Here is a 24,584-nt window from a genome sequence, read left to right as displayed (position 1 = left end):
TAATCATCATTCACCTTAATATAAAGCAAACAAACACACTCACACACACACACAGTTCTCACGTGCATGATTGCCGAATGCATACTTTTTCCGTTTCCGTTCGATCTGTGCTATCATTTTGCCGCCAGCAAACAGTATATTGAGCATTTTTGTACTTTTTTCCCTTTGTTCACCAGCTCTCCAGTTCCGTTTGCTACACTTTAAAGTAAAAAAAAAGTTTATTAATTCAATAATTGAAACAAAAACAATTTTCCCAGTAGCATGCTTTTGGTAGAACCACTCCATCTCTCTCTCTCTTCAGCATTCTACTAGTTTTTTTTTTTTGTCAAATATAAATGCCTTCTAAATAATCGTATGAAAATTCTTACGCATTTTCTCTCTTCTCTCTTCCCCAATAACTCAATACCGGATGCATTCTCGGTAATGGTTTTGAATCGTTTTCGAATCGAAACCCGTCTAATCTCTTTCGTCTACTGCTCACCGCACCAACTTCTCTATTCACAAATACGCAACACGAACACACTCGCTCACACACACACACACACACACACACACACAAACACACCTGTGGCTGTGATCGTAACATGAAATGCTGTTTGTTGTGTGGTGATCCTGTGCGTGTGTGCGTGTGGGTGGGGAAAAACTTGGGAAAAACAATCAATCGTCAACAACTGAACCGTGTGTTCACCGTGTGTATTTTCTTTATTTCTGTGTATTATGTGTAACAATAATGTGTATGTGAATGTATTTCCGTGTACCAAAATACTGTCCCGTATGTTTGCGCCCGGCAGGAGAAGGCGAAAAGCTTCCCGAAATTACAACTAATGATAAGTCTAGCGCTGTAAGACGATCGAGCTGATCGGGAAAGGAAAAGCAGAAGAACAAAAGATCCCTAAACATGAATTGTTGACCGCGTAGAGCGATGGGAGGGTCTCCGTTTGGAACCGATTGCTGCCTGTTAGCGCAAGAGAGAGAGAGAGAGAAATATAAAGAGAGATAGAGGGATAATGGGAGAGTAAGTGAAAACAAGTGGTGTGCGTATCGATAGGCTAAAGCAGCATCTCTACCAGCTTAACTAATAAGAACAAAACAACAACAACAACAAAACACTTACACACGTATTTACTTTAAAACACTCAACTCACAAAACCAACTCTGCGGATAGATACCGGTACTTTTGAGAATAGAGTAAAGGAGGTAACGTATTCCGTTGCGATTAAACGGGATTAAAAGAAGCAAAAGAATCAGGCCACGTTCAGGGCGCGCGCTGCTATATAGAATCGAATTCAAAATCTAAATTAAAAAGAAAAGAAAAAACCATTACGATGAGCAGAAAGCGCGCACACACACACGTCAAGTGACAGTTATGTGGGGCGTGGGTAGAAAAAAAAACAAAAAAACCAAAAACCAAAAGAATAAAATCGATAGCTATAAAGCAGCAGCAATCGGAGCTGTCCGAAGGACGGTTAAAACCCCTAGACATTAATACGATGCGTAGTAGTGCGTAGTGTAATTTATGATGAAGAATCTTACTATAAAAAAAAACATAAAGGAAAAGCCACGACATCTAACAAACAACATCATCGGTTGATCGCTAGCGGCGCCATACCGCGTGGGGGGCGTGTTCAACTGGAAGCGATGGGGGGGGGGGGACAGAACCAGAGCCCCGTCGCAACACATACAAAAACACACAACACCGACACAGGACCTCCCGTCGTGAGTGATGGGGTGGGTTGGGGGGTGTTCGAGGAGGAATGTGTTGGATCACCATGCTGCCAAGAGTGTGTGAGATAAGCGATTCCCCGGATGCGAACGATGTGTAATTAAGGACATTCTCGACCTAGTGACATTTGATGAACAATTGAACGTTTATATTGAATCCCACCACAAAGCGCGAAAGAGAGAGAGAGAGCGAGAGAGAGATAGGGCAAGAGGGAAACAGATGCGATTGAAGAGTTTGTAGCAGTTACTTATCCTTACCACACCAAAAAGAAAAACGAACGATAACGAAGAAGAAGAAGATGTTAAAAACCACTGACAGCTAATACAGAGAACCATAAGGCTTATTGTGTAATCGGAAGTGTTGCAAGGTTGATGCCGGGAACGATCACCAATGAGACATTATGCGCCGAAGAAGCTAAAGGAAAGCCGAGATAGATATCGGTTAATCATGGAAGTGAAAAACGTTTAAGGAGAATCGTAGACGAAACACGTTTTGAGAACATAACGTTTCACCTCATCCACGCATTTGCTGCTGCTCCTCGAGTGAAGAGAAAACGGAGGAGAAGGAGAATGGTAACAATACCGAACACCGTAGAACTCCGAAACAAGCTCTTAACACTGTGCTTTACCGAGTGGGCGATGGAAAACGTTCACAATTTGATGCAGGCTCTAGTAGAACATAGTAGATTTAATAAGAAACGCCCCTCTCTTCTACATCTAAAAAACCGAATCGGTATGATGCGAGCAGATAAATCGTTAAAAGAAACACTCACACACTGATTTATTAAAAACCCAGTAAAAAATGAATCACATCCTTCGCTTTCACCCGTCACACCACCATACACCATTTTCTCGCACTCTCTTGATCGATATAATAGTGTACGTGCATGCGTATTTTTTCGCAAAGTAGTAGTCAAACACGGTACGAGTAAAAAGGGCAAACCCTTACAGCGTTTGTGTAAAGTCCAGTACAGAGGCCTAGAACAAAAAACGAACTCCTGAGCACTCCGAAGCATTCGAGTAAGAATCAACAAAAAAAGTACGATTTACCATCTCTCACCATTTTGGGTCTTTCAACTTCTTCATCTTATCGTACCCTTTCCCCTTAGCCCCATCTAAATGTCCTCGACCCTCTGCGCCTCTCTCGATCGAACACGAAACAGAGAGAAACACTCACACACACATACACGATGAAATCGATAGCTTTACATCCGTTGTCCTTCATAGCAGTAGCGTTTCGGAAGCTGCAGCTGCTGCTAGCTGGTACTACTACTACTACTACTACTACTACTGCTATCAATACTCTCTACACAAGAAAAAAAACTGTAACTACTACTCTATGGAACTTTTACTGCTATTTCAACTATACTTAGATAATTGAAGAAAAGCGATTGAAAAATGAATGATAACGAAGAATGGATGGGAACATGCTTTAATAACACTTAGTGTGACGAGAGAAGACTATATGCTTTCATTTCCATCCGTCGGTGAACAGGGAAAACGAGTTGTATTTTTCTTTTTACTTCTCTCTCTCTGACTCTCTCTCTCTTTCTTGCATGTTCCTTTCTTCATCTTCTCGTCTTGTGATTTAATTAGTTAGCAACTGTTAGTAGCAGAGGCCTTTCCTTCCTTCTTTTCGTAGTGTCGTCGTAACTGCTATCGTAGAAGAAGGGACGCGCGAATTTAAACGAACCATTTCAACAACCCTTTTCACACCACCGTTCCTGCACATAAACACACACACTCTCTTCTTCTGTAAACTCATCTTCATCTTTTCTCATTAGTGTATTATATTTCTATATAATAACAAAGAAGAATAAAAAAAAGGTAAAAGAACAATTCACGTAGAACACGATTATAAGCTCTGCTGGTAGTGTGAAACGCATTTTAAAAAAGAGAAAACAATATGAAACGCGAAGTTCGCGGGCCCCTCCTCGAACACGTACCGGCAAAAGAGGCTCCAGTATTCCAGTGCAAAAGCGGTAAGAAACGGATGCAAATCATACATACCTAATATGAAAGGGGGAACTGCGCTGATGATACCAAACCAATGAAAGTACAGTAACACAACAGCAACCAAACTCTCACACTAAACGAACACATGAATCAATCGATAACGCAAGTATTTTGTACCTTGTTCCCCGTTGGTCGAGCCGATAGCCGGGACGAATCGATTTTGCCAGTTTCGTGTAACATTTGAACGATCGCCCGATGAATGGAGGTTGCATTAGTTTGCATCGAGTATTAGCAATAGCGCGCCACCGGAGGTCCGGGCCGGAGGTTTAACGTTGCTGCATGCTTTTGCACACTCACACTGTACATATTGTAAGATAAAAAGATCAGACGAAGAAGAAGAAAAAAAAACCAGAAACAAAGTAACAGCTAAAAGGGAATATTGATGGTGGCGATGGAAAAAGCAAAACTAAGCAGCAAAGAGTAAATAATTTAGAGAATTAAAATAAATAAATCCAGAATATAGAAGAAAAAAAGGGATTAGTGAAAAGGAGAAGCGACAAACTATTCGAGTAAACGCTAAAGCGCAAGAGCACTCCGTAGAAATGTAATAGGCATATTAATTGGAACGCGATAATAGTAAACGGACAAGGACAAACTGGGGGAAGAATTAAAATATCTCGAAGCCAATACCCAAAATATTGCGGCAAAACGGAAAAAAAACTCTCTAGCATTATGAAATGGCATTAAAAAAAACGGCACACGCGTGTGAGTTTTAGTAGTGTATGTAAATGAGCGTATTTTTCTTAAGCTCTTACGGGGTTCGTTTTTTTAGTTTGAACACAGCCAGCCAGACATACTTACACTTACTTATTTTTCCTCTCAATGTGCGTTATTGGTTTACCTGTTAGCTATGTAAAAAACACACACACACAAGGGATTTTGATCTTTCCTCGTTTCCGTAGCGCAGGTAAGGCACCGTATAGTAGAATAGTAGTTTAGTGCAAAAATGATGTAGTTTCTTTATTAAGAAAAAAGGCAATATTCTCACAACCCCTTTTCGCTCGAAACATGAACACGAACACCACGAATTCTTAATCGAAAGATACAAAATTCAATGCTTAAGTGCAGTAACAATCGGGGCAAAACAAAATAAGACACTGTAACTGTATAAACCTTGAGGCACACTTGTACGACCAGCGTACAATGATCCAATTGCAACTGCAATTGATAAAAGTGCATTTATTTTTCTAAAGAAAGATAACTATTCCAAGAAAAAAAAAATAGACAAAACATAAAGGTAATGAACACTTCAAGCCAGAAGTAAGAAATCTCACTAAGATTGATCTGAAAAGTGTTTTTTTTTCATTTAATTTGTTTAAACATCTAGTCTATTGTGTTGTTCCTACCAAATCATTGTGCGCTGTGGTTGAATTTTGTTTACATTCTTCCTTTGTTTCTTTAAAAGGCATTGAATTGTAGCTTTTAGTAACTAATTAGCGATCAAGCAAAAACAACCCCTCCAAACAAAAACGGCAATCCAACGATTCTACACCAACCCTCCTTCTCCTGCCGCATCCTCTCCTTGCCCACAAGCAAATCGGGTGTGGGTGTGTGTGTGTGTGGAATGCGAGAATTTGTTTACTAGTGTCGCCTTATCGAATGAGTAAGTTTGAGGAAGATTAAATTTGTAATGTAAACACTTCACGAGACACACACTTAATTGCTAAGAGAAAAGAGAGTAAAAGAGAGACAACCCCTAGAGTAAAAATGCTAAAAATTACGAAGCAAAACACGCAAATTGCATCTCGCGTACCGCCGCTGTAAGTAGAACAAATAAAAACACGCGAAACCGCACGAGTCATTATTAATAGGACGAAAGAAGCGGAGGATGTAAACAGATAAGAACTATGGTGGAGAAAAATTGAAAAGAAAAAAACAAAATTGCCCACAAATTTTCTTTTACCTTCAGTGTAGAGATTGGAGCTGGACAATGAGACGCGAAATGATATATATATATACATATATAAATATGCAATCCAATATAGCTGCAAGCTAACGTTTAAAGCATGAAAGTTAGCACAACAAACAAAGAAGAGTTGCACGAGCGCGAGAAAGAGAGGTAAAGAAAGCGTTTCCGACTTGTTCAAGTGACGAAGGGGTTTAAACCAACCTCGCCGCTAAGCAAGTTTAGCGCAGATTATCAAAAAATGGAAGAAGAACAAGTAAAACCAAGAAGCGAATGAAGACTTCGTGTTCATAGCCTTTCGTATTGCAATAATAGTAGTTGATGGGATAAAAAGTGTGTATTGAAATTTTACGCGTTATTTTTCCGTTTCCGTTTGCCATCTTTCCTGCGCGAGAGGATCATTGGATTCTGCGTTGGACGAGCGCTTAAGATCTCTTTTTTGTGTTGTTTTGTATTTAATAATTCTAATCCTATTGTCCTAGATTAGTCTACAATGGCAGTCGAACTGTTTTAGCAACTGTTTTCCTATTCAGATCACACTTTAAATTATGCATTAAGCGAGCAAAATTAATTCGTCCCAGCCAGTTTCTCCCTTTTGCTCCATTTTATTGTATCGAAAGCGATGGCGAAGGGAAAACAAAGAGGAAGAAAATGAAGAAGAAAATATATCACCAAATTGTGTGAGATATGCGCAACGTACGATCACAGAACTGTAGATATCTTAAATAAAATACTTGCAAAATACGCATTATTATGCATTAAACCGGAAAGCAGAATAGAGAGACAAAATCGGCCGACCGGTCCGAGGGCGACGAAGAAATGGAAGCGCGCCAGTCATATTGAACTAAATACAAAAAGGTTTGAGCGAATGGAACAGTGAAAACAAAAACCCACAGCAAGGACACACATAAAACAGTCAAACACACTCATACAGCACAGTCAGATAAGAAAACAAAATCAATCGAGTCGGATGGTTCACATTAACGATCAACTAAAAATAGCACATAAACCGTTTTTAAACCCCACAAAACAGCCACAAACGAGGCGAAACGAGAGTTAGAAGAAAGCATTCGCAACAACACCGTGTACGATCGCGTTTTTAGTTTTCAGGCCTCCTTTGATGATCGTTGTTGATCCGTGATTCTTCGTCGCATCTCTTAGTGTGCAATAAAGCCGTGTGTTCAAAATGCGATGTATAAAAAGAAATATTTGCAAATCGTAACTCTTTCAACGTCGTTTCACCTCGGTACGGATTCTCAGTGTTCCTTATTTATTCATTCTATGCACAACGTGCGTGTGTGTGTGCGTGGGTGCGTGTGGGTGTGTAACGTTTGAGGGGAACATACGCGTTTTGAAGAACGAAACTTACTACACCTCATTCAGACAATTTTGATATCACGTTTTTCATGCACATCACAGAAAAAATAACCTTAAAAAAAGAAAATTATTCCACTACATTTGTGTGCACCAGTTGTCAGTTGAAAAGAAATGCATTTTCAGCTCCCCTTTTTGCTCTCTCCCTCTCTCCTTCACCCTCACCACCATCAAACACTTAATGTGGTCAAACACCAAGGAAAATGTGGTGCAAAAGCTCGGTGCAAATCAGCTATAAACAATTTCCCAATTTAGCACACACACACACAAACACACACACAGACTAATCGTGTATTAAAGGCTAACAACGTATTACTACTACAAAACCTCCCCCAGAAGCAAATCGCGACTTTTGAAAAGACTAAACTTAAGGCACAGAAAAAGAAACAAAGCTCGGATAAATTGCATTCTAAACAAGAACGAAACGAACGAAATATGTATAAGAATGTGAAAACAACATACATGAGAAAAAGAAGAAAACTGAAAGTAACCAAAAAATACTCCAATGTTCCTCTTGAAACAAAACCGACATGATGATGCAAAACAGAAACGACAACCAATACAGGAGAACAACAACAGGAACCAGGCCGTTGACAGCCAATTGATAAAGTATTGATTTTGCAATACTTTTCTCTTATCACACACGATACTATTTTTACCAAACATCCCTCCCCCCCCCCCCCCCTCTCAACCCACTGAGACTGAGCGGTGTGTGTGTGTGTGTTATTTGGTTGATGTTTTACGTCGATTGTTCGATCAAGTGATCGATTGCTCGCGTGTCTCCATACATGTTCATGTTCGATCTGCACCATCACGGGGGAAGAATTTTCCTTTTGAAAACACGTTTCAAACTCATAAGCATATGTTTCGTTTGGGTGTGTGTGTATATTGGTTTGGGAAGGAAAAAAAACTCGGATAAAGCACACACACACAGCACTACACTGCACTGCTCGTTACCAAAAACAGATATTGCGTTTCCCAGGTAGTGCGTTGAATTATTAGTCGTATGTTTACTTGTTGCAACATCGGAGATCGTCCTTGTACACACATACACAGCAGCAGACTCGTAGTTTGTGTTGCCTCCTATCTAAGCGCGTTATTTCTATTCTAATTATAAAGATAGACCTCTGATGCTTTAATCCCGTCAACCCGACAGCGCCCGACAACGCGTTGTACCGCGGGGGGTTGATGTGTGCGAATGTGTATTGCACTATTTATTTATTCACTAACCTCATTGTTGATTACCACTTAAGCTGTTTAACAAACAAACAAACAAACAAAAATCCAAAACTATGATGAGCGTATGGTTAGGATATGAGAGGAAGAAATAAACTCCACAAAACAGATTTAAAATTATTGAAAATGATCGAGTTCAGGCGTTCTCTTCGTAGAGGTGCATACCGTTTACGTTTGCAGTAGACATACTTCGTTTTGGTTTTAATTTCGTTCGAGTTGTGTTTGCTACTGTCATCTAGGTACAGGTTCAAACCGAAACGCGGTCACCGTTTGCCAATAAATTAACAAAGCAAAAAAAAATCCCCCACTCAGCCATTAAAGCAAAACGGTAAACGGATTGATTGGTGCGTGCGCGTGGGTTTGGAAATATTTGTGGCAAAATCTATCTATGCGACGACCGGGTAGAATTGAAAATACCGATTTGTAAATCACGAAACAACACTCTCTCACAACATGAATTGCCATTAAATTACCCACCATCCTTCTTAAGAAACCTTCGTCACAACTGCTGCTCTCTACAGCGCATAAGCACACACCAAAAACAAACAAAACAAAGTAAAAGAAGAAGAAGAAAAAAAACCATTAGGCATTAAAACGTAAAAGTTATACAACAGCAAGCAACCGAAAACTGAAAACAAAAGAAAAAAAAAAGAACAACAACATGAAGCAAACCATCATCCGTAGTGTGCGAACGATTTACAGTGTGTAAGGAATGCAAATAAACAAACAAGAAAATATTGTAAGCCGAAAACAAATTTGAGTGTGTGTGTATGAGCAAATTATGCGAAGTGTGCAAGTGTGTGTGTTAAAGAGTGTAAATGCGAAAAAGAAGAAGAATAAACATAAAACAACAAACAAGAACAAAACTAAAACTTAGAAGAAAAAATAAGAAGCAAGAAATAAACACACACACAGACACATACCAAACAAGATGGTAGAGCACCGTTTGCTGCACGTACGGTGAAGAAGAAGAAAAAAGCGGTACGAATAGCTAAAATAAATAAAAGAAAATGAAAAGGTAACTAAATTTAAAGCAAACAGCAATTGTAGGAAACATTAACAATTAACAACACGGAATAATTGCATCAAACACTCTCACACACATACACACTCGCAAACACATACATTCTGAAAACACGTGGAAAAGAAAATGAAATGAAATAACATACTTAAAGAAATAACAAAACAAAATGAAACAAACAAGCAAACAACAAAGAACAACAAAGGAGATGCAAACAAAAAAGATGCAAAATAGTGGAAAATCACATAGTGGTACACGGAAAAGAGGGGGTAAGGAAGGTCATTGCGGATGGGTAACGGGGAAGCGATGGTGAAACGGTTGAAGCCAGCAAGCAAAGAAGCAAGTAAAGGGATGAAGAGACAGAAGAAGAAGAAGAAGAAAAAAACTACCAGATATTGTTATTATGTATAATGTTTGACCAATAAAACAAAAACCAGTTGATTTAAAATAAGATCATGCTGTGTATCGTGTGTTGCCTGTACTAACTCTCAATCCTTGATGTACGTCACTGTGTGTGTGTTTGTGTGTGTGAGTGTGATTGTGTATGTGTGAGTGACATTCAAAATAGCTGCTTTGATTGTAAATGTTACACATGGAAACAAAACATTACTTTTGTGCTCTTTTATCATATTTCATTGTTCTCTTCTCGTTTCTTATTCATTTCTTTTGTTTGTTTTGTGTTTTATTTGTTTTATTTTTGTATTTAATGTTTTATATTGTTATGCATTTATTATGACCTTTTTGTTTTGTCTTTTTTTCTCTTCTCTTCTTTTCTTTTCTTTTATCACTTCATCTCTTTGCAGGGAGAAGCTAAAGAAGTGATGCTCCTCGCCACCGCAAACGTTGCCTACTCCACAGAAACTGTACATAAGCTAAGTGATTACCAGTAAACAGAAAAGCAAACATTTCGAGCAAGTCCGTGGCGACCTGCAACGACCAACTCCAACCATGTCCTGGGTTTCTTAACCATACCGGTCCCATCATTATCGCAGTGTGGTGCAAGTAGAGGAAGGCTTTGGTTACGGCACATCAACTTAGTTTGTGGTTCGGAGTAAAATTACACGGTTTATAAATATTTTCAGCCTGTCTTTATAAGGGTTTACTTTTACTAAGTAAATCGTATACACACATACACTCACGAAATTTAAAGTCTTATTGTTTTATTTTTTGTGGACAAACAAGTGCCACATTTCCTTGTATTATTGTCACAAAATGTGTGTTTCTTCACTTGTTGTTTTATTTAATCCTATCAACATGAGTTTCAATTAGCATCATGATTTTTAAACTGTTTCAAAAGATAATTTATGTTCGTCCTTCTAAATGGATACAGCGAGTGCTATTAAGGTAAACCATTTTCTATGCCCTAATAGAAATAACCGTGGCATAAACGATGGACCAGTTTTATCGTTTGTAATATATGAAAAAAAAAAAACAAACCATTAAAATTAAAAATTAAAAACACATTGTTGAAAAACTAAAACCATTTTGCATCCATGGTCTCTAAAACAGAGCGAAACAAGCGACGGATTGAAGTGAACGAGTCTAGAATGATGCAACATAGAAGGAGAAAATCACACAATTTTTATTGAAACAAAAAAGGAGGAACAGCCACGATCCAACCTGCAACTTCAACTGCATTCGTTTTCTAACAAATTATCTGAATAAAGACCACAATTTCTTTGTAAGTAGATAGCGTGTAGCAAGCAAATAAAAGAAAAAGGCCAGAGTGTAATGGAAGCAACACAAAAAACATTGTAATTATAGAGCCCATAGCCAGGTTTGAACCGAAAAAATAGTTCTATAAACTTCCTTTGTGTTTAAGTTTTCTTCTACCGTCATCAAATCAATTCGAAAAAGGATATGGAAACAATTTTTGTTACATATAGTTATTGCAGTAACCTCTGACTCTGGCATTTGAGGATCGTTTGAATAGTACTTAAGTGTTGATCTGCAACACAGATGAACGCAATGCAAGAACCCACTCTACCGTAACGTCAGCACACAATACATACGTTTTAACAGAAACAAAATAATCAAAATTAACCTTGTTCAACGTAGGGCCATTCGAGTTTAAACTATCGGTAGATGATTGAATTGACAAACGAAAACAAAAAATGCAAATAACACAAAAACGAGATAAGGAAGGTAAAAATACAACCCCGAAACGGTTCAACACGTGAAACGCAAAAGCAACAAATACACACAAACACACACAAACATACGCACGCCCTTTTCTGGTGTGGCATCTTTTTTGAATAACATCGTGAATATCGGCAATGTTAAACTATTTCTAAGTAAAGTACTAAAATTAGCGAACAAATAAATCGTACAGTGGGTTTGTTTTTCTTATTTTTCCCTAACGTGCCAGCATTTGTCGAGGGCGATATGAGCATATGATGACATGAGCATGATGAATAAATGTAAGTTTTCTGTCGTAAAGGTAAGATTTCATATAGATTTCAGATATTAAAGGTACAATTCAACACAATTCTTAAAATTATTCAGTAAGAAATTTGATAAGTTTCGATAAAAGTGGTCATATTGCTCCGGCATCCCCTAAAATGTACTTACACACTGAGACAAAATGAGAGAGAACTGTATTCTCTCCGCATACTGATTTTCAGTTTTTACAGTTTTACTTATGCGAATATTTTACTTGCTTCAAATGCTTTCAACTGAATAAATATAAGATTACAGACACAGTTCGACAACTTTTAAATTTTTTATCAAAAAGCTTCCCTTTCGTTTCACATAAAATAACCGATTATAGGTTGCTCACCACTGTCTTTGCTCTTTCTCTCTATCTCTTTCTCTCGCATCAAACGTCAACGCTCTCGCACTGTCGAGGCGTGCCTCTCTTCGTAACGGCTCGCTTGCTCATTATTCGAAATCCATCCGTCGAGCGGTGCGGACGTACGTCTGTGGGCTCGCGTCATTTGGGGTGCATCGTCGTCCTTTCCCACGAGGACGTGTGATAATCCTTGCTAAGGATCGTGTGCGCGTACCGGATCTGGAACCGGTTTTTTTTTGTCTGTGCATTAGTTTTATGTGTAAGTTTGTTCGTTTTTGAAACAGTTTCTCTGGAACGGCAAAATCACAGTAGAAGAAGTGTGTGTGTGTGTGCATTAGAGCGTGTGGCTAATTATTGCACCACATTGTTCTCGGTGGATGATCTTCAGCCTTCAGCCCATGTTTCCTGTGTCCGGGTGTGCTAAAATGTGTTTATTTCCCTGAAGAAAGTCACATTTTACATAAAACAGGGCGGTGTTGGCTCTCGCCCGTTAGTGTGTGCGTGTGTATTGGTGTGGAGCAGTGCGTAGCCCTACAGTGTGTGCGCGGGGAGACGACGCCCCGAAAAAAGAAGAAACAACAAGTGACCGCGACGCGTGATCTTTTGACCGTTTGGATAATTGTATTAAGGCCGCCTCCCCGCGAGAGTAGTTTGTGCTGCTGCTGCTGCACTTCACTGTCCCATATATTCGGCTAGTTAATCACATACAAGTGTTCAATTGTTTTTCTTCCCCCCCTTCACAGAGCAAGAAGCAATATTGTGTGTTCTTTGGTGTGTATCCCCATCGTGCAAAAGGTTGTGTTGTGTGTGCGCGAGTGATCAAAGCAATCCATATTTCCTCGTAATCACCAATGATGCTGTGTTGTCGAAAGTGAGAAGTGGTTTTTAGTGCGAATTCCGTGTGATATCAAGCATTTTTCAGCAGCGTACACCTCAGTTCGAGAAAAGTTGGGTGTTGCCGCGGATCTCGTGGCGATCGCGTCGTCGTCGTCGTGGAAGCTTGTCTGTCAGTGTGTTGGTGCAAGTTCGCGGAACGGTGTACCCTCCACTCGAGCGGCGGTGGCCTGCTCAGGGTGGGCGCGAACGTTTAAAGCAACAGTGAGAAACAGGTAAGCAAAGAAGAATGCAAGCATATATCGGTATGCGTCCGTGTCTGTGTGCGTGCGGTAATGCTGACAGTATCGTTTAACGGGCAATACTTTTTTTAACAACAGGTTGCTTATTGCAGGGTAACACAATTTAATATACTATTAACTGGAAAATAGAGTAGAGTAGAGTACGAAAAGCATTACCACGAAATGCGATTCGCATCAACCACACAACACCTGCCCCGCCCGACCGAATGGAAGAAGCAGGTAGCTTATCAAAGAACTCCACCTGCACAAGCGGGCGAAAAGCAACGAACCCCTCCCTTTTTACTTCTTGGGCACAAGTTTGTTGTCGTTGACTTTTTGAATTTTTGACTTTTCATCTCAGGCAAGCCATGACTCTCCTTCTCGTTCGTCTTGTCATTCTTTTTGACTCATGTTCGTCAGGTCGCACACCAACACACACAAACACACCTGTTGATGGCGATGTGTTGTGGAAGATCAGTCCAAAAAAGTGGAAAAGAAGAAAAACATGCCGCACCGTACGCAAGCAACCGAAAGGGCGTGGATCTCTTGTGCCTTTATGGTGGTGTGCGTTGCGCAGGGAAAAATACCATGTTTTGACTCACAAGTTTTTGGTGTGTCTCTATTGATCTGACTAAGAAAATAATTTTGATTTGTAATGTACAATGTACATTTCTTTTTTTATTCTGTAAAGCTTTTAAAAGCAATTCAACTCCATCGAGAGAGTGCATGATTCATCATCCCCTGTTGAAAAATGTGCTTCTTCCATCAACCGCAAGGGGTGTAGAAGAGAGATCGCGATCGTGCTACACCACACGCACACACACACACACTCTCAGGGCGCATAAAGGTGTTCGCGCATCCACGCTTTGTGCGCACGCACACACGCACGTCTGGCCGTGCTTAAAGTTGTACGCAGAGCTATGCGTAAGCCGTCACCTATACATCAGACACTGGAGGGAGTTTGACCGGGTTATTTATGCTGCTGTAGGTGGTGGCGAGATGGGTTGGTTGGGTTGGGTGGTATCACATTCTATCAGCGATCGGACAAACAATAATAATTCGTCGTCTCACACACGCCCCTTTGAGTCATCTCTCATTTCGCAAAACTCTTAACTGTGGTGTTGTGAGCCGCGGGATATGCAAAATTGTGTGTTTTTTTAAATATTGGATGTTTATCATATCATATTAGAATAAATGTCTAATTTACATTTTATCTAAGTAATCTGCACCATATAATTATGTATACTATAATTATTTTGGTAGCAGCATGCAAAAGCAAAAATATATGCCGGTATGCCTTCAACTTATCTTGTCTGTTGCCTTGTTCTCCATCTTCTTGAAAAGTCAAATTATATTTTAAAATAAGCTAAGCTGGGTATCTTGAGCACAAAAGGAGGTAACCTACCTACCCCGTCGCATAAGCCGACTGGAGAGGGAAAACATTGTGGAAATGATGTTTGTTTTTCCCCTCGATTAGGAATTTCATTGTAGCGTAGCGCTAAAGCTGTTTGCAACTGTCTTCTCCATCCCCTCCGACCCTCTAAACGTTGAGGAATGTTTACAAAATGTTACTCAAATAGAGGCAAATATTTTTTAAATTAAAAAATCCTAACAATTCCCCATCGAACGAGAGACATCAACACACCTGCATGGAAAACTTTCTACTTACCGGGATGATGTCCCGTGTTTGCGTGGTTTAATGATTTTCCTGGTATTTCAACCATTTTCATTTCAAGTAAGAGACAGTTACTGGTAATAGAAGAATAGTAGATTCTACCTGTTCATGCAAACGAGTGAGAGTAAGCATTTTTTCGTGTAGCTAAAACGATAAGAAACGAACCTAGCCTTTAAAGCGTGGTCGATACACCGCCGCTGCATACGAAATCCTCACGAGGAAAAACGGCCCAACAGTGTGGCCGGTGGTTGGTTGTGTGCTGGTTCTGCTATTGCCGGCTTACTTGTTTACAGCCGGGCCGGTACCATGGTAACCGGTATTTTTGACAGCATGTTTGCCTCTGACGTCGGGTTTTTTTTCGTGTGGGTTGAATTTTAATGAGGAATAAAATACAATTTGCCCAATTTGAACTCAACATTGTATTTAATTTTGTATGAAATTAAATTTCTAAATGTCAATAAAAATAAAAAAAAATTGAATAGTATTGTGCTTCAGACAAATAGCATCAAAATGCTGACAGGAGAATGATTGATTTTTAATCAATATTTATTCTTCCTATTCATCTTTATGAAAAAGTAGTTTGAGACATTAAAAGGAAACGAAAGGGCTTAACGAGCAGGCAGAGTGGTTCGTTTTCACTTTCATTGGAAAAGACCGTAAAAAGGGGTCACAACAATAAGAAACGTGAATACTAAATTAGCACTTACCTCTTGCTCCTCTCTTACTGAACTTTCTGTAACAACGTTAAAGCACAAGCGCGCGCACGCACACCAAAATTATGCTAAACAGGAATCGATTGGTGACAAAAGCAGGAGATGATTTATGTTTTCATCCACCAGTTCTCCTCCCGTGAACTGTGTGAAGGTGGTAACAAATGCCTAAAAAGAGAATTTTGTTTATACGGCTACAAATTATCGGTTTATATCCCCAGGAAACCAACGTATAAATTAAATCTAATCTCCACACATCTTGATTTGTATTTTTGTGTTACCGTTTTTTACACACATTCTTTCTGAAATTCGCCAGAAAATGGATTTGTGGTTTGTATGAAAAAATGGGTACATTTTCCGATTGGCTTTCGGCGCAACACAAAATCAATTAGCCCGGAGCCGAAGCGGCCATCCGTTACTGATATCCCTTCCTTATAATCGTTTGCCGTCTCGCATGCATGTCCAGCCGTCAGCAGCAGTTTGTCGTTAGTCCTTGTGCTTGGCTGTATGTACCCTTGACCACTGGCTCTCTTCAACCACGTGAACGCTTTTGAGCGATTCGTCCTGTCTGCTACCCCACGAAAAAGCAGCCGCCGAACGGCCGTGTCTGGTCCGTCTGTTTCCCAACTGATTAGATCCTTAATGTTTTCCCCTTCTTTTCCCCCAATGGTGTGTGCGTGCAGACAATTTATTCGTTATATCAGAAACCTCCACGAGCCGGAAGTATGATGACAATTCGCTTTCGTTTTGCCTCTCCATCCATACATCCTTTGGTCGGCTGCACGCGCTCTCTCTGCACTCAGCCAATATATTAATTTGTGTATCGGAGGAAAAGAGGAGAAGGACATTAAAGGAAAAATGCAAACGCAATGGTTTTTAATGTGGACACAAAAGTGCCGCCACACGCCGCACGATCGAGCTACACTAATATGTCACTAATATTGTTCTGCCATTTTCACGTACAACACACGGGGGGAGTCGTTGTGTGATCATTCTCTTTTCATGAAAATGGCATGCCCAGGGACAAACGGTACAAGATTCGCGCATAATAATTACAATGGTCCCTGGGTGTGTAACGTGCATTGTGTGTTTCCCATAATTTTTTTCTCTTTGTGTTCCTCTTTTCCGCTCCGTGCAGAATAGTTGTGGTTTGTGATTTGGGAATTGAATAGATTACATCGAATTATGGGATAGGAAGAGAGAGGATCTCCTCATCTCCTGTCTCTCATTAGCCCCAGGGTCTTTTTTCCGGGTGACATACTACACCATGTCATGTGAATATCATCCCGTGTGTAAGCAGGAACTCTTCTTCTGTCTGTTGATCGACGACAGTCGCCCTGGTGGGACAATCACATTAAAGGAAACCGTTGGCGGCCGCCGCCGCGCCTCACTTAAGAAGCAAAAAGGACATTCATGTGAATCACGAGACACATCATAATTCTCTTACCTCTGTCCTTTGATATATGCACGGTCAGCCTTTTTGCCGCCGTCTTGCAGGGGCAATTTTTGGTAAACGAAGGAAGTGGTGTGTGTGTGTTGTATGATCGTAGGCTATTATTTATCGCCTTCCTGTCTTTTCCGGTGCGGTTCTGGTTCCCCCAGGTCTCGTCATTTTTCACTCCATAAAAACCATAATGCAGCAGTGCTCTTTTACCAGTCGTCCGGGGGTTTTAGCTTTGGCTAAATTATTTATCAAAATTTTTGATCTTGGTTGCTGTTTTGAATTAGGTTTTAATCAAATAACCTCTCGAATGGACAACGGGTGGACAAATAAACAACAGACAGGGGCGGCAAATATTATACAGTCGAGTAGGAAAAAGGGACATGCCGGTAGCAGTGGTTCGTTCTGTTTCAAGCGTGGATATAATGAAGCGATAAGAGTGCCCCGAAACCTCCGTCCGTTTTTTTCTTACATCCTACTTATGTGTTTTCGTTGCTGAGGAGGGGTGGGTTGTCGATTTGAATGCGCTTTTTACACGCAAGAAGTTGTCTTGACTTGTCCCTTAGCTTTAGCTGCAACGGAAGTGAATGTTTTTGGTAAACGATGTGGCGTGGCGGTCAATTGGCGATGTGGGCTTGGTTTTTTTCTAATAAATTTAATACAATATTCATGGTCCATTATATAATTTAATAATAGACTTATTTCGAATAGGGGGTAATCTAATAATACTAAAGATAAGCTTATTTTCCTTGAAAATTGTTCTTTTTTCTCAATTATCCTAAAGCTCTAATGCAAATTAATTCTTCTACGTATCGTCTCACGTGTGGACACACACTAATCCAGCAGGAGCCACCGATATTCTCCCTGAATGGCTTCTACTCTAGACAAATTTAAAATACCCCCAAAAAAACAAAAACTTCTTTGGTACATACGTTTTTGTACCTTCTTTACCTTCGAAGAAAGACGAGCAGTTTGGACAACTTTGGGCTGTAGGCGGCGGTGTACAATTACACCAGTCTAATTACTATAACCATTAGAGACGAACGAGCTTCCAAAATAAAGCTGTCGGTGAGGCGTGTTGTTGTGCTTCTTCATGTGTTCCGAATCCCTTTTAGACGACGAACGGCCTGCTGGCAGAAGGTGAAATACGATGCAACTGCAGACGATCAGGAGGAACTGCAGAGCCTGCTGGTTACTTTTCTACTTCACTAACGCCGTCATTAGGGTTTTGGTGTCGTATCTTTCTGGATTATCCCTTCGTAGAAAGAAGATAATGAAATAAGGCCTTTTTTTTGGATATAAACTACCTTCTGACGCATATTTTAAAAAGGTGCCTTATTATTCCCAATAAATAAAGTTCTTCAATGTGTCATAGCTTTTGAATGATTGCATTTTTATTGGAGGAAGAGAAACTAGAGCGTATCATCAGCGCGTGTGTGTACAGCCCCGCTACTCCAATAAAACACATACCACCCCACCGTGTGTACGTTTTAGAGCAGGAGACGCGAACCTCTCCTCTGTCATTATACCCAAAAAGGGGCGGATTTTGGTGCATCTCTAGAGACGACCACATGTGGAGAGAATTTTCAATTGACTGTGTGTAAAAAGAGTATGGGGGGCATGGTGTGTGCAATCTGTCATGCGTGTTATTGATTTGGTCTATTCTTCTGTTCCGTATGGGCAATCGAGATATGAACACACACTTATATTTTGTTTGCACATAAGGTCTCGTGTTTTAGAGCGCTCGAGCTGTACATCAGCGCTGTGTAGTGCATTAGAGGGGTAAAAAGTACCGACAAACTCAAGAAAAAGATGGATAAGACTCACTCCATATCGCGGCATGCTTCTGACAACGCCCCCGTGGGGTTAATCCACCGTACAATATTCCAAGACAAGACAAAAGGGCAGAACGCCATAGTCACGGCTCACGGCGGCGATTGAGACATTGACGAGTATAGACGGTGATGACGACGACGCCGCTCTAGGTTGGGTAATTGGCCGATTCCAAGAGTGTTTGTGTACAGAGGAGGTTAGGGAAGGTTCTAACTTCCGGAAGACTGATCTTTAGACAAGACGGTAGGGCGAATGAGTGGAGGATAGCCAGAAGCCAAAGAATTATAAGGGGATTAGCTAAGCCGCCCCACCGTCACTCACTCACTTCATACTACATCACCAAGAATCGATTGGTTAAAATTTCATTACACCGGTTAAAAAATCGATTGGTAATGGCCAATGGCCTCTCTCCCCCATAAACCTGGGGGGAGAGTCGTCATACGAAGAATTTAAGCGAAAGTGTACTATTTAGATGTCTGAAGTCTGCGTAGACGTCTAGCCCCCGTTGTCATGGAACGTGACTGATCGTTTTATGCAATTGAAGGCGGCTCCGTCACGGCAAGTAGCTTTGGACGCGAGACATGAAGATGAACGCGCCACTTTCAGGAATTATTTCCAGCTAATAATGTTACGTTCTCAGTGGGGGATCGAGAGTGTAGTTTTTTGTTGGTTTGTTGTGTTCTACACCCGCGCCACTTAAAAAACTACTGGCCATTTTATTTGCTCTGCGGTGTTGCAACGACCCCGCGGACATTCTGCGCCGTCATTGCCAGATGCACGAGGCTCTGTCTGTGACTGTGCTGTTCGAACTTCGAAGAGAGAGGTAAAGGACCTGCAGTTGACGGTTATCTTTTGCATTTACTCTTTGTGCTTTGTGGCTCCACACAAACACCACACCAGCGAACATTGTTTCTGTCTCGCTGTTGGTTAGTTAAAGGGTGACGCGCATATAAGAACACATGCCTGTGTACTCTCCCCCGTTCAAAGCCCTGTTTTAGAATGCAATGCCCCTATTTTGGCCAGTTGTGTGTTTGCATATGAAGCTTGTGTTTTGTATCGGTGGTCCAGACACTGAATTTTAGCTTAATGATAAAGCGAAATTACGAATATCGTCAGTCAGTCACACAGGGGAGCGTGCAGCTTTTTACCAAATTAAGTGTGGGATATATATGCAATAAACTCACCGGTCTGTGAACGGGCACAATTACTCAATTTGAATTGCTTGGTGGTACGGGTAGAACCTGAAATAAAATAAAGGGATGTGGAATTAGACGGGTTGGTTCTTTTATTAATTTTATGGACAGAAAGGCGTCAGGTGCAAGTCGTCGTCCTGACTGAACAGAGGAATAACAAGGTGTTAACAAGACCAGTGTACAATGTAATTTCATTAACCACACTTCAATGCTACTAGTGCAAGGATAGTGCCAAAAAACGCCTAGAGTTATGCAATTTGCATCTCCAAACTTTACTTTTACTGCTTTGTTTCAGCAGTGTTAAGCAAGAAACTCTTGTTCTGAGGTGACTAATTAAAGCACCTTGTTGGAGCTCACTCTGAACCATTACTAGACCCCAACACCGAGGGGAAATTAACCCTTTCGTTTGCATTCGTTGGTCGGACTAATGGTGAATTGTTTTTATGCAAAACATAAGACACTGCCCAAACCGACATCCCTTTGGTCATTTGATATTTTAATCATTATTTAAATTGGAAAGAAAAAAGGGGAGAAACTGTCTTGTACACTTGCACTACTTTCCCCCCCAATAAGGAAAACGGGGCGTAATGGCGCAAGGTGATTTGAAGCTTTTATTGCTTTTTATGTGTTTTTTTTTTTGGAGAGAGATAGTGGGTGTCGTAATTGAATCGGGTTTCCTTAGTGGGCATTACCGCCGTGTTCATGTGTGTGTCAGTTGGGATAGCTTGTACGGTATATGAGGGATTAGTCATAAAACACTATCATTAGCACACGATTGCATTTTTAAAAGCCTTTTAGCTACAGTAGTAATATTTATTATTTTTAAAACACACACGGTGTTGAGTTTTTGGGGTTCTTTTTATGAGTAGGGGCATGCCTTTTTAGTGGGTGGGGAAGCACTTTTTATGCTGCTGCTGCTTGCACCGTTTATTATTGTTGAACGTACGTGCCAAGTGCATTGAGAACGATCATGTGAGTGATCATAAAAAATGGTGATAAACACACATACACACACCCTTGCCTAGATCAAAGAATGACACTTCAAAAGGATTCAATTTCCCGTACATTATTACGATCGCACACACACACTGTTTACTTATTCTTTCTCTAAGCGGGGGGAGGGAGGGCTAGCGGGAAATTATTGTGTTTTCGTTTACAATTTTCTCGCGGCGGTCAGGAATTCCTCTTTTTTGAGTTATGGTTGCAGTAACTGTGTTTGGTTAGAGAGAGGGGGGATATGTTTTCGTTTGCTGCTTGTTATTCATTACTATTTCCTCTTTCTACTTCCACGGAACACACAACCACTTGAAAGGAGATCTTTCGGGTCGTGTGCTCTTGTTATTACTGTTTTGATTTTTGAACTTCAATGTTACGCTTAACCCAGTTTAAATTAAAAATCGAGAAATCTATTCCTCAGATCACCAAAACAAAGTCGTTTGTCTATTTGACAGATCTCGATTAGAGATTGCCCGTGCTAAGCGCACATTTGGCAAATAAACAAAAACACTCTAATATCCTTTAATCTCTGGCAATAAAGAACAGCAGCTTCCCTTGTTGCTTGTTGCCCGTTGACGCAATTCTTCATCCCTTCAGTTAAAAAAAAAAAAACAGACAAACATAAAAACAGATACAAAAAACGGCGAATCGAAAGAATGCTGCACTCTGCTGCTGCTGCTGCATGCTTGATTGCACCGAACGGAGATTATCGGAATCGCATTATGTGTGCCTCAGTCAGTCAGTGCCGGTTTACCAGAAGAGGGGAGAGGGTATGGGCACAGCAAGAAGGGAAAACTAAAGCAGGAAGTAACGATTATTGGGCAACATTGAGAGGAAAAGAACCGACGAAAAAACGTCGACACACAAAGCTCTGTTTAGTTTGCCGAGGAGAGAGAGTGAGAGGATATGACGGTTTATCGACGGTTGACTTTATTCCGTTAATCCCAAGGGAAAAGCAGTAACACTGTTTGGTCGGAAAACCTGAAACCCAGGGTGCAGGGGCTCTGTTATTTGGGTCAAGAAAAAGGTGCTCTTGATTTTCGGTGCACTGGTGGTTTTCGGGAATGGAAGGAGCACGTGTCTGCAGAAGGATTTTTGCGCCATTTTTAACAGACGCCGCTCATAGAGAGAAGGAGCAGAGGATCCGCTTGGGATGAAGCTGTAGACACGCGTGTCCTGCAATCAGAAACTGTTTTTAATTCGTTGAATAGGCAGCAGCAGAAAAGGGATACGAGCAAAGCCGGAAGCAGCTGCTGATGCGAATGATTTCCTCATCATCAATTCGTTGTTGTCGTCTGTCTCTCCCCCAACATGCTTTGCAGTGTGCAATGATTATGCTCATGATGAATCTGTGAGGTGGATTTGATTTTCACACACCACCACCAAAACTCGCACGTGTCCGGCACATGTGCTTCCCTTATTCCCTTCACCACGTGCGCTATAGGGAATAGAAAAAAAGAGGAATAAAAATTCGCTTAACTTGATCCGCGCTTGTGTGCGTGCGCGCAGGAAGGATCCTCTCTCGCCCAGATGTTCCGGGGGTTCTGTTTCGTTCCAGCTGGCGCTTGGTGCTGCTGTTTTTTTTGTTGTTCTTCGTTCTTGTCATTTACTTTAAATTTATTCCATTTCATTTCTCTCATTTCGTATCCTGTGCGTGTGTTTGTGTGCTCAGCAGAAGGAGCATTTTTCTGCTAGGCCTCTTTCTGATGTGTTTGATTGATAACTGCATTATAACGACTTGAAGGTAGAGGTAATTTGATATGCCGCCGCTTCGCTTGACAGCAGCTGAGTGTACACGTGGAAAGGGACAATGATGAGGTGTGTCACCAATGCGATTGTGCAGAACATATGTTTTTGTGGGGATTATCATGATTTGGTGTTTTTTTTACTCAGATTTTTTATCGTCAAGATCTTCAATTTGTAACGTAATGTAACGCTTTGCTTTGATTGCGTTACAACTAAAATTAAGGATTGTAACTCTCTTCAACAATGTATTGAACATCAGATTGTTTAATTAGTTAGTTAAACGTATATTTGTACTTTGATTTCCTTTACAGTTGATTTTCCAAGTTTTACAAGATGCAGCACGTATGCTTTACAGGGTATTTTTCTTATTCGTCCTATTTTGGGGCTTCACTTTCTTGCTGTATTTTGATACACTGTAGAAGCTTGTTCTATTAATAGAACTGAGAGTTTTACCTTAACCTAATTATCCTATCTTAACCTAATCTACCCTAAACCTAAAAGAAAAATTCAAATAGAGGCGATTTCACGTACTGCCCTGTGTGTAGAATCTCTGCATTTTTCAATTAGTTTTGTCGTTTGGTGTTGTATGTAGCTATCGAGTGGAGTTACTTCGCATATGTCATAAAGATCTGAATTCCTAGTGTATCGATCGCAATTTGCTATCATTCTTAGCATTTTGTTCAGCATTACCTGTATTTTTTGGCGATGTACCCTGGCACATGTTCCCCAAACCTGGCAACCATAGAGTACCGCTGGTTGAATGATTTGTTTAAAGACAGCTAGTTTATTCACAAAGGAAAGTCTGGACCTGCGCGATATCAGTGGGTATAAACTCATTAAGAGAGTTTGACCCTGTCGTAAGATACTCTCAACCTGTCCGTGGGAAAGCATCTTACTATCCAACGTGAGGCCCAAATATTTTACCTTGTTAGTCCATTCGACCATAACGCCGTTAACCTCAACCCTGCTGTGCATAGTTGGGATCAAAGACCGTTTGCGTCGATGTGGGACAATCATGACCTGACTCTTGGCCACGTTGACACGGGTTTTCCAGCTTGAAGCATATTGTATATAAGTATCAAGGCAGCGCTGAGCACGACGACTCACCTCTGTCAGAGATCTACCCTTCACCGCAATGGCAGTGTCATCTGCGAATAAGAAAATTTTTCCATCACAAGGTAGTGCCGGAATATCCGCAGTGTACAGGATGTACACAGATTGTTTAATTGTTTATTTCTCGTTCCATGGATAACAGTGATCCATGTGAATGTTCTTAAGTCTATTATTAAAATAAATTAAATTAAATAGAATTAAAATAAATAGAAAATGAACGCTGATCATCGTTTTGGTACCAATCGAAACGTCAAGATGATCGTGTATTTTCTCTTAATGTGTGTCAAGTTGCTTTCCCTTTCCTATTTGTTTTCTCTCACCTAATTACTTGAATCTCTTCGGGTGGTACGGGTCTGTGTTGTCTATTGTGTTGTTGTGCGTGCAGAAATAATATTTTTCGCCACCTTTAGTTTCCGTTCCTTTTTCGACGTCCCTTTCGCCTTTGCATTCGTGTGTCCTGTAACCGTAAAATTCTGCCAACGGTTTCCAGCTGCAGCTGGTCCGTTCCCTTCACCTTCTGTCCCTTGAGGCATGTGCGTGTGTGTGTGTGTTGGTGCACCTTTTATCAATGCTTCATGCATCATATGCACAACGGCAACTGCACCATGTCCGGGGGGGGGGTTGCTGTGCACACATTACAACTACTTATCCCTCTTTACCTTTTGCAACGAAAGTGACGTGAAGGACACACTTTCG

The 24,584-nt window shown here is 40.7% G+C and overlaps 2 protein-coding genes across 4 annotated transcripts in view; both read left to right on the top strand.

The window, feature by feature from the left end:
- The window catches only part of LOC120902922, a 69,400-nt gene extending 57,776 nt beyond the window's left edge, over window positions 1-11,624 (top strand). The window contains exon 10 of one of the 2 annotated variants that reach the window (XM_040312018.1): window positions 10,079-11,624. In XM_040312018.1, the coding sequence (XP_040167952.1) occupies window positions 10,079-10,097 (19 nt within the window). In that variant the 3' untranslated portion in view covers window positions 10,098-11,624. Of the gene's footprint in view, window positions 1-791; window positions 1,393-10,078 lie in introns of those variants that run through there. The other variant, XM_040312017.1, reaches the window with a different exon arrangement.
- A 549-nt stretch (window positions 11,625-12,173) lies between these two features.
- The window catches only part of LOC120900871 (CD109 antigen), a 34,784-nt gene continuing 22,373 nt past the window's right edge, over window positions 12,174-24,584 (top strand). The window contains exons 1-2 of one of the 2 annotated variants that reach the window (XM_040308431.1): window positions 12,174-12,325; window positions 12,810-13,175. The gene's annotated coding sequence lies outside the window, so the exon portion shown is untranslated. The remainder of the gene's footprint in view (window positions 12,326-12,809; window positions 13,176-24,584) is intronic. The other variant, XM_040308430.1, reaches the window with a different exon arrangement.

Source organism: Anopheles arabiensis, chromosome 3 (assembly GCF_016920715.1).
Source record: "Anopheles arabiensis isolate DONGOLA chromosome 3, AaraD3, whole genome shotgun sequence".
Classification (NCBI taxonomy): Eukaryota; Metazoa; Arthropoda; class Insecta; order Diptera; family Culicidae; genus Anopheles; species Anopheles arabiensis.
Note: the sequence above shows the minus strand (reverse complement) of the source record. Positions and strands in the feature narration are given on the sequence as shown.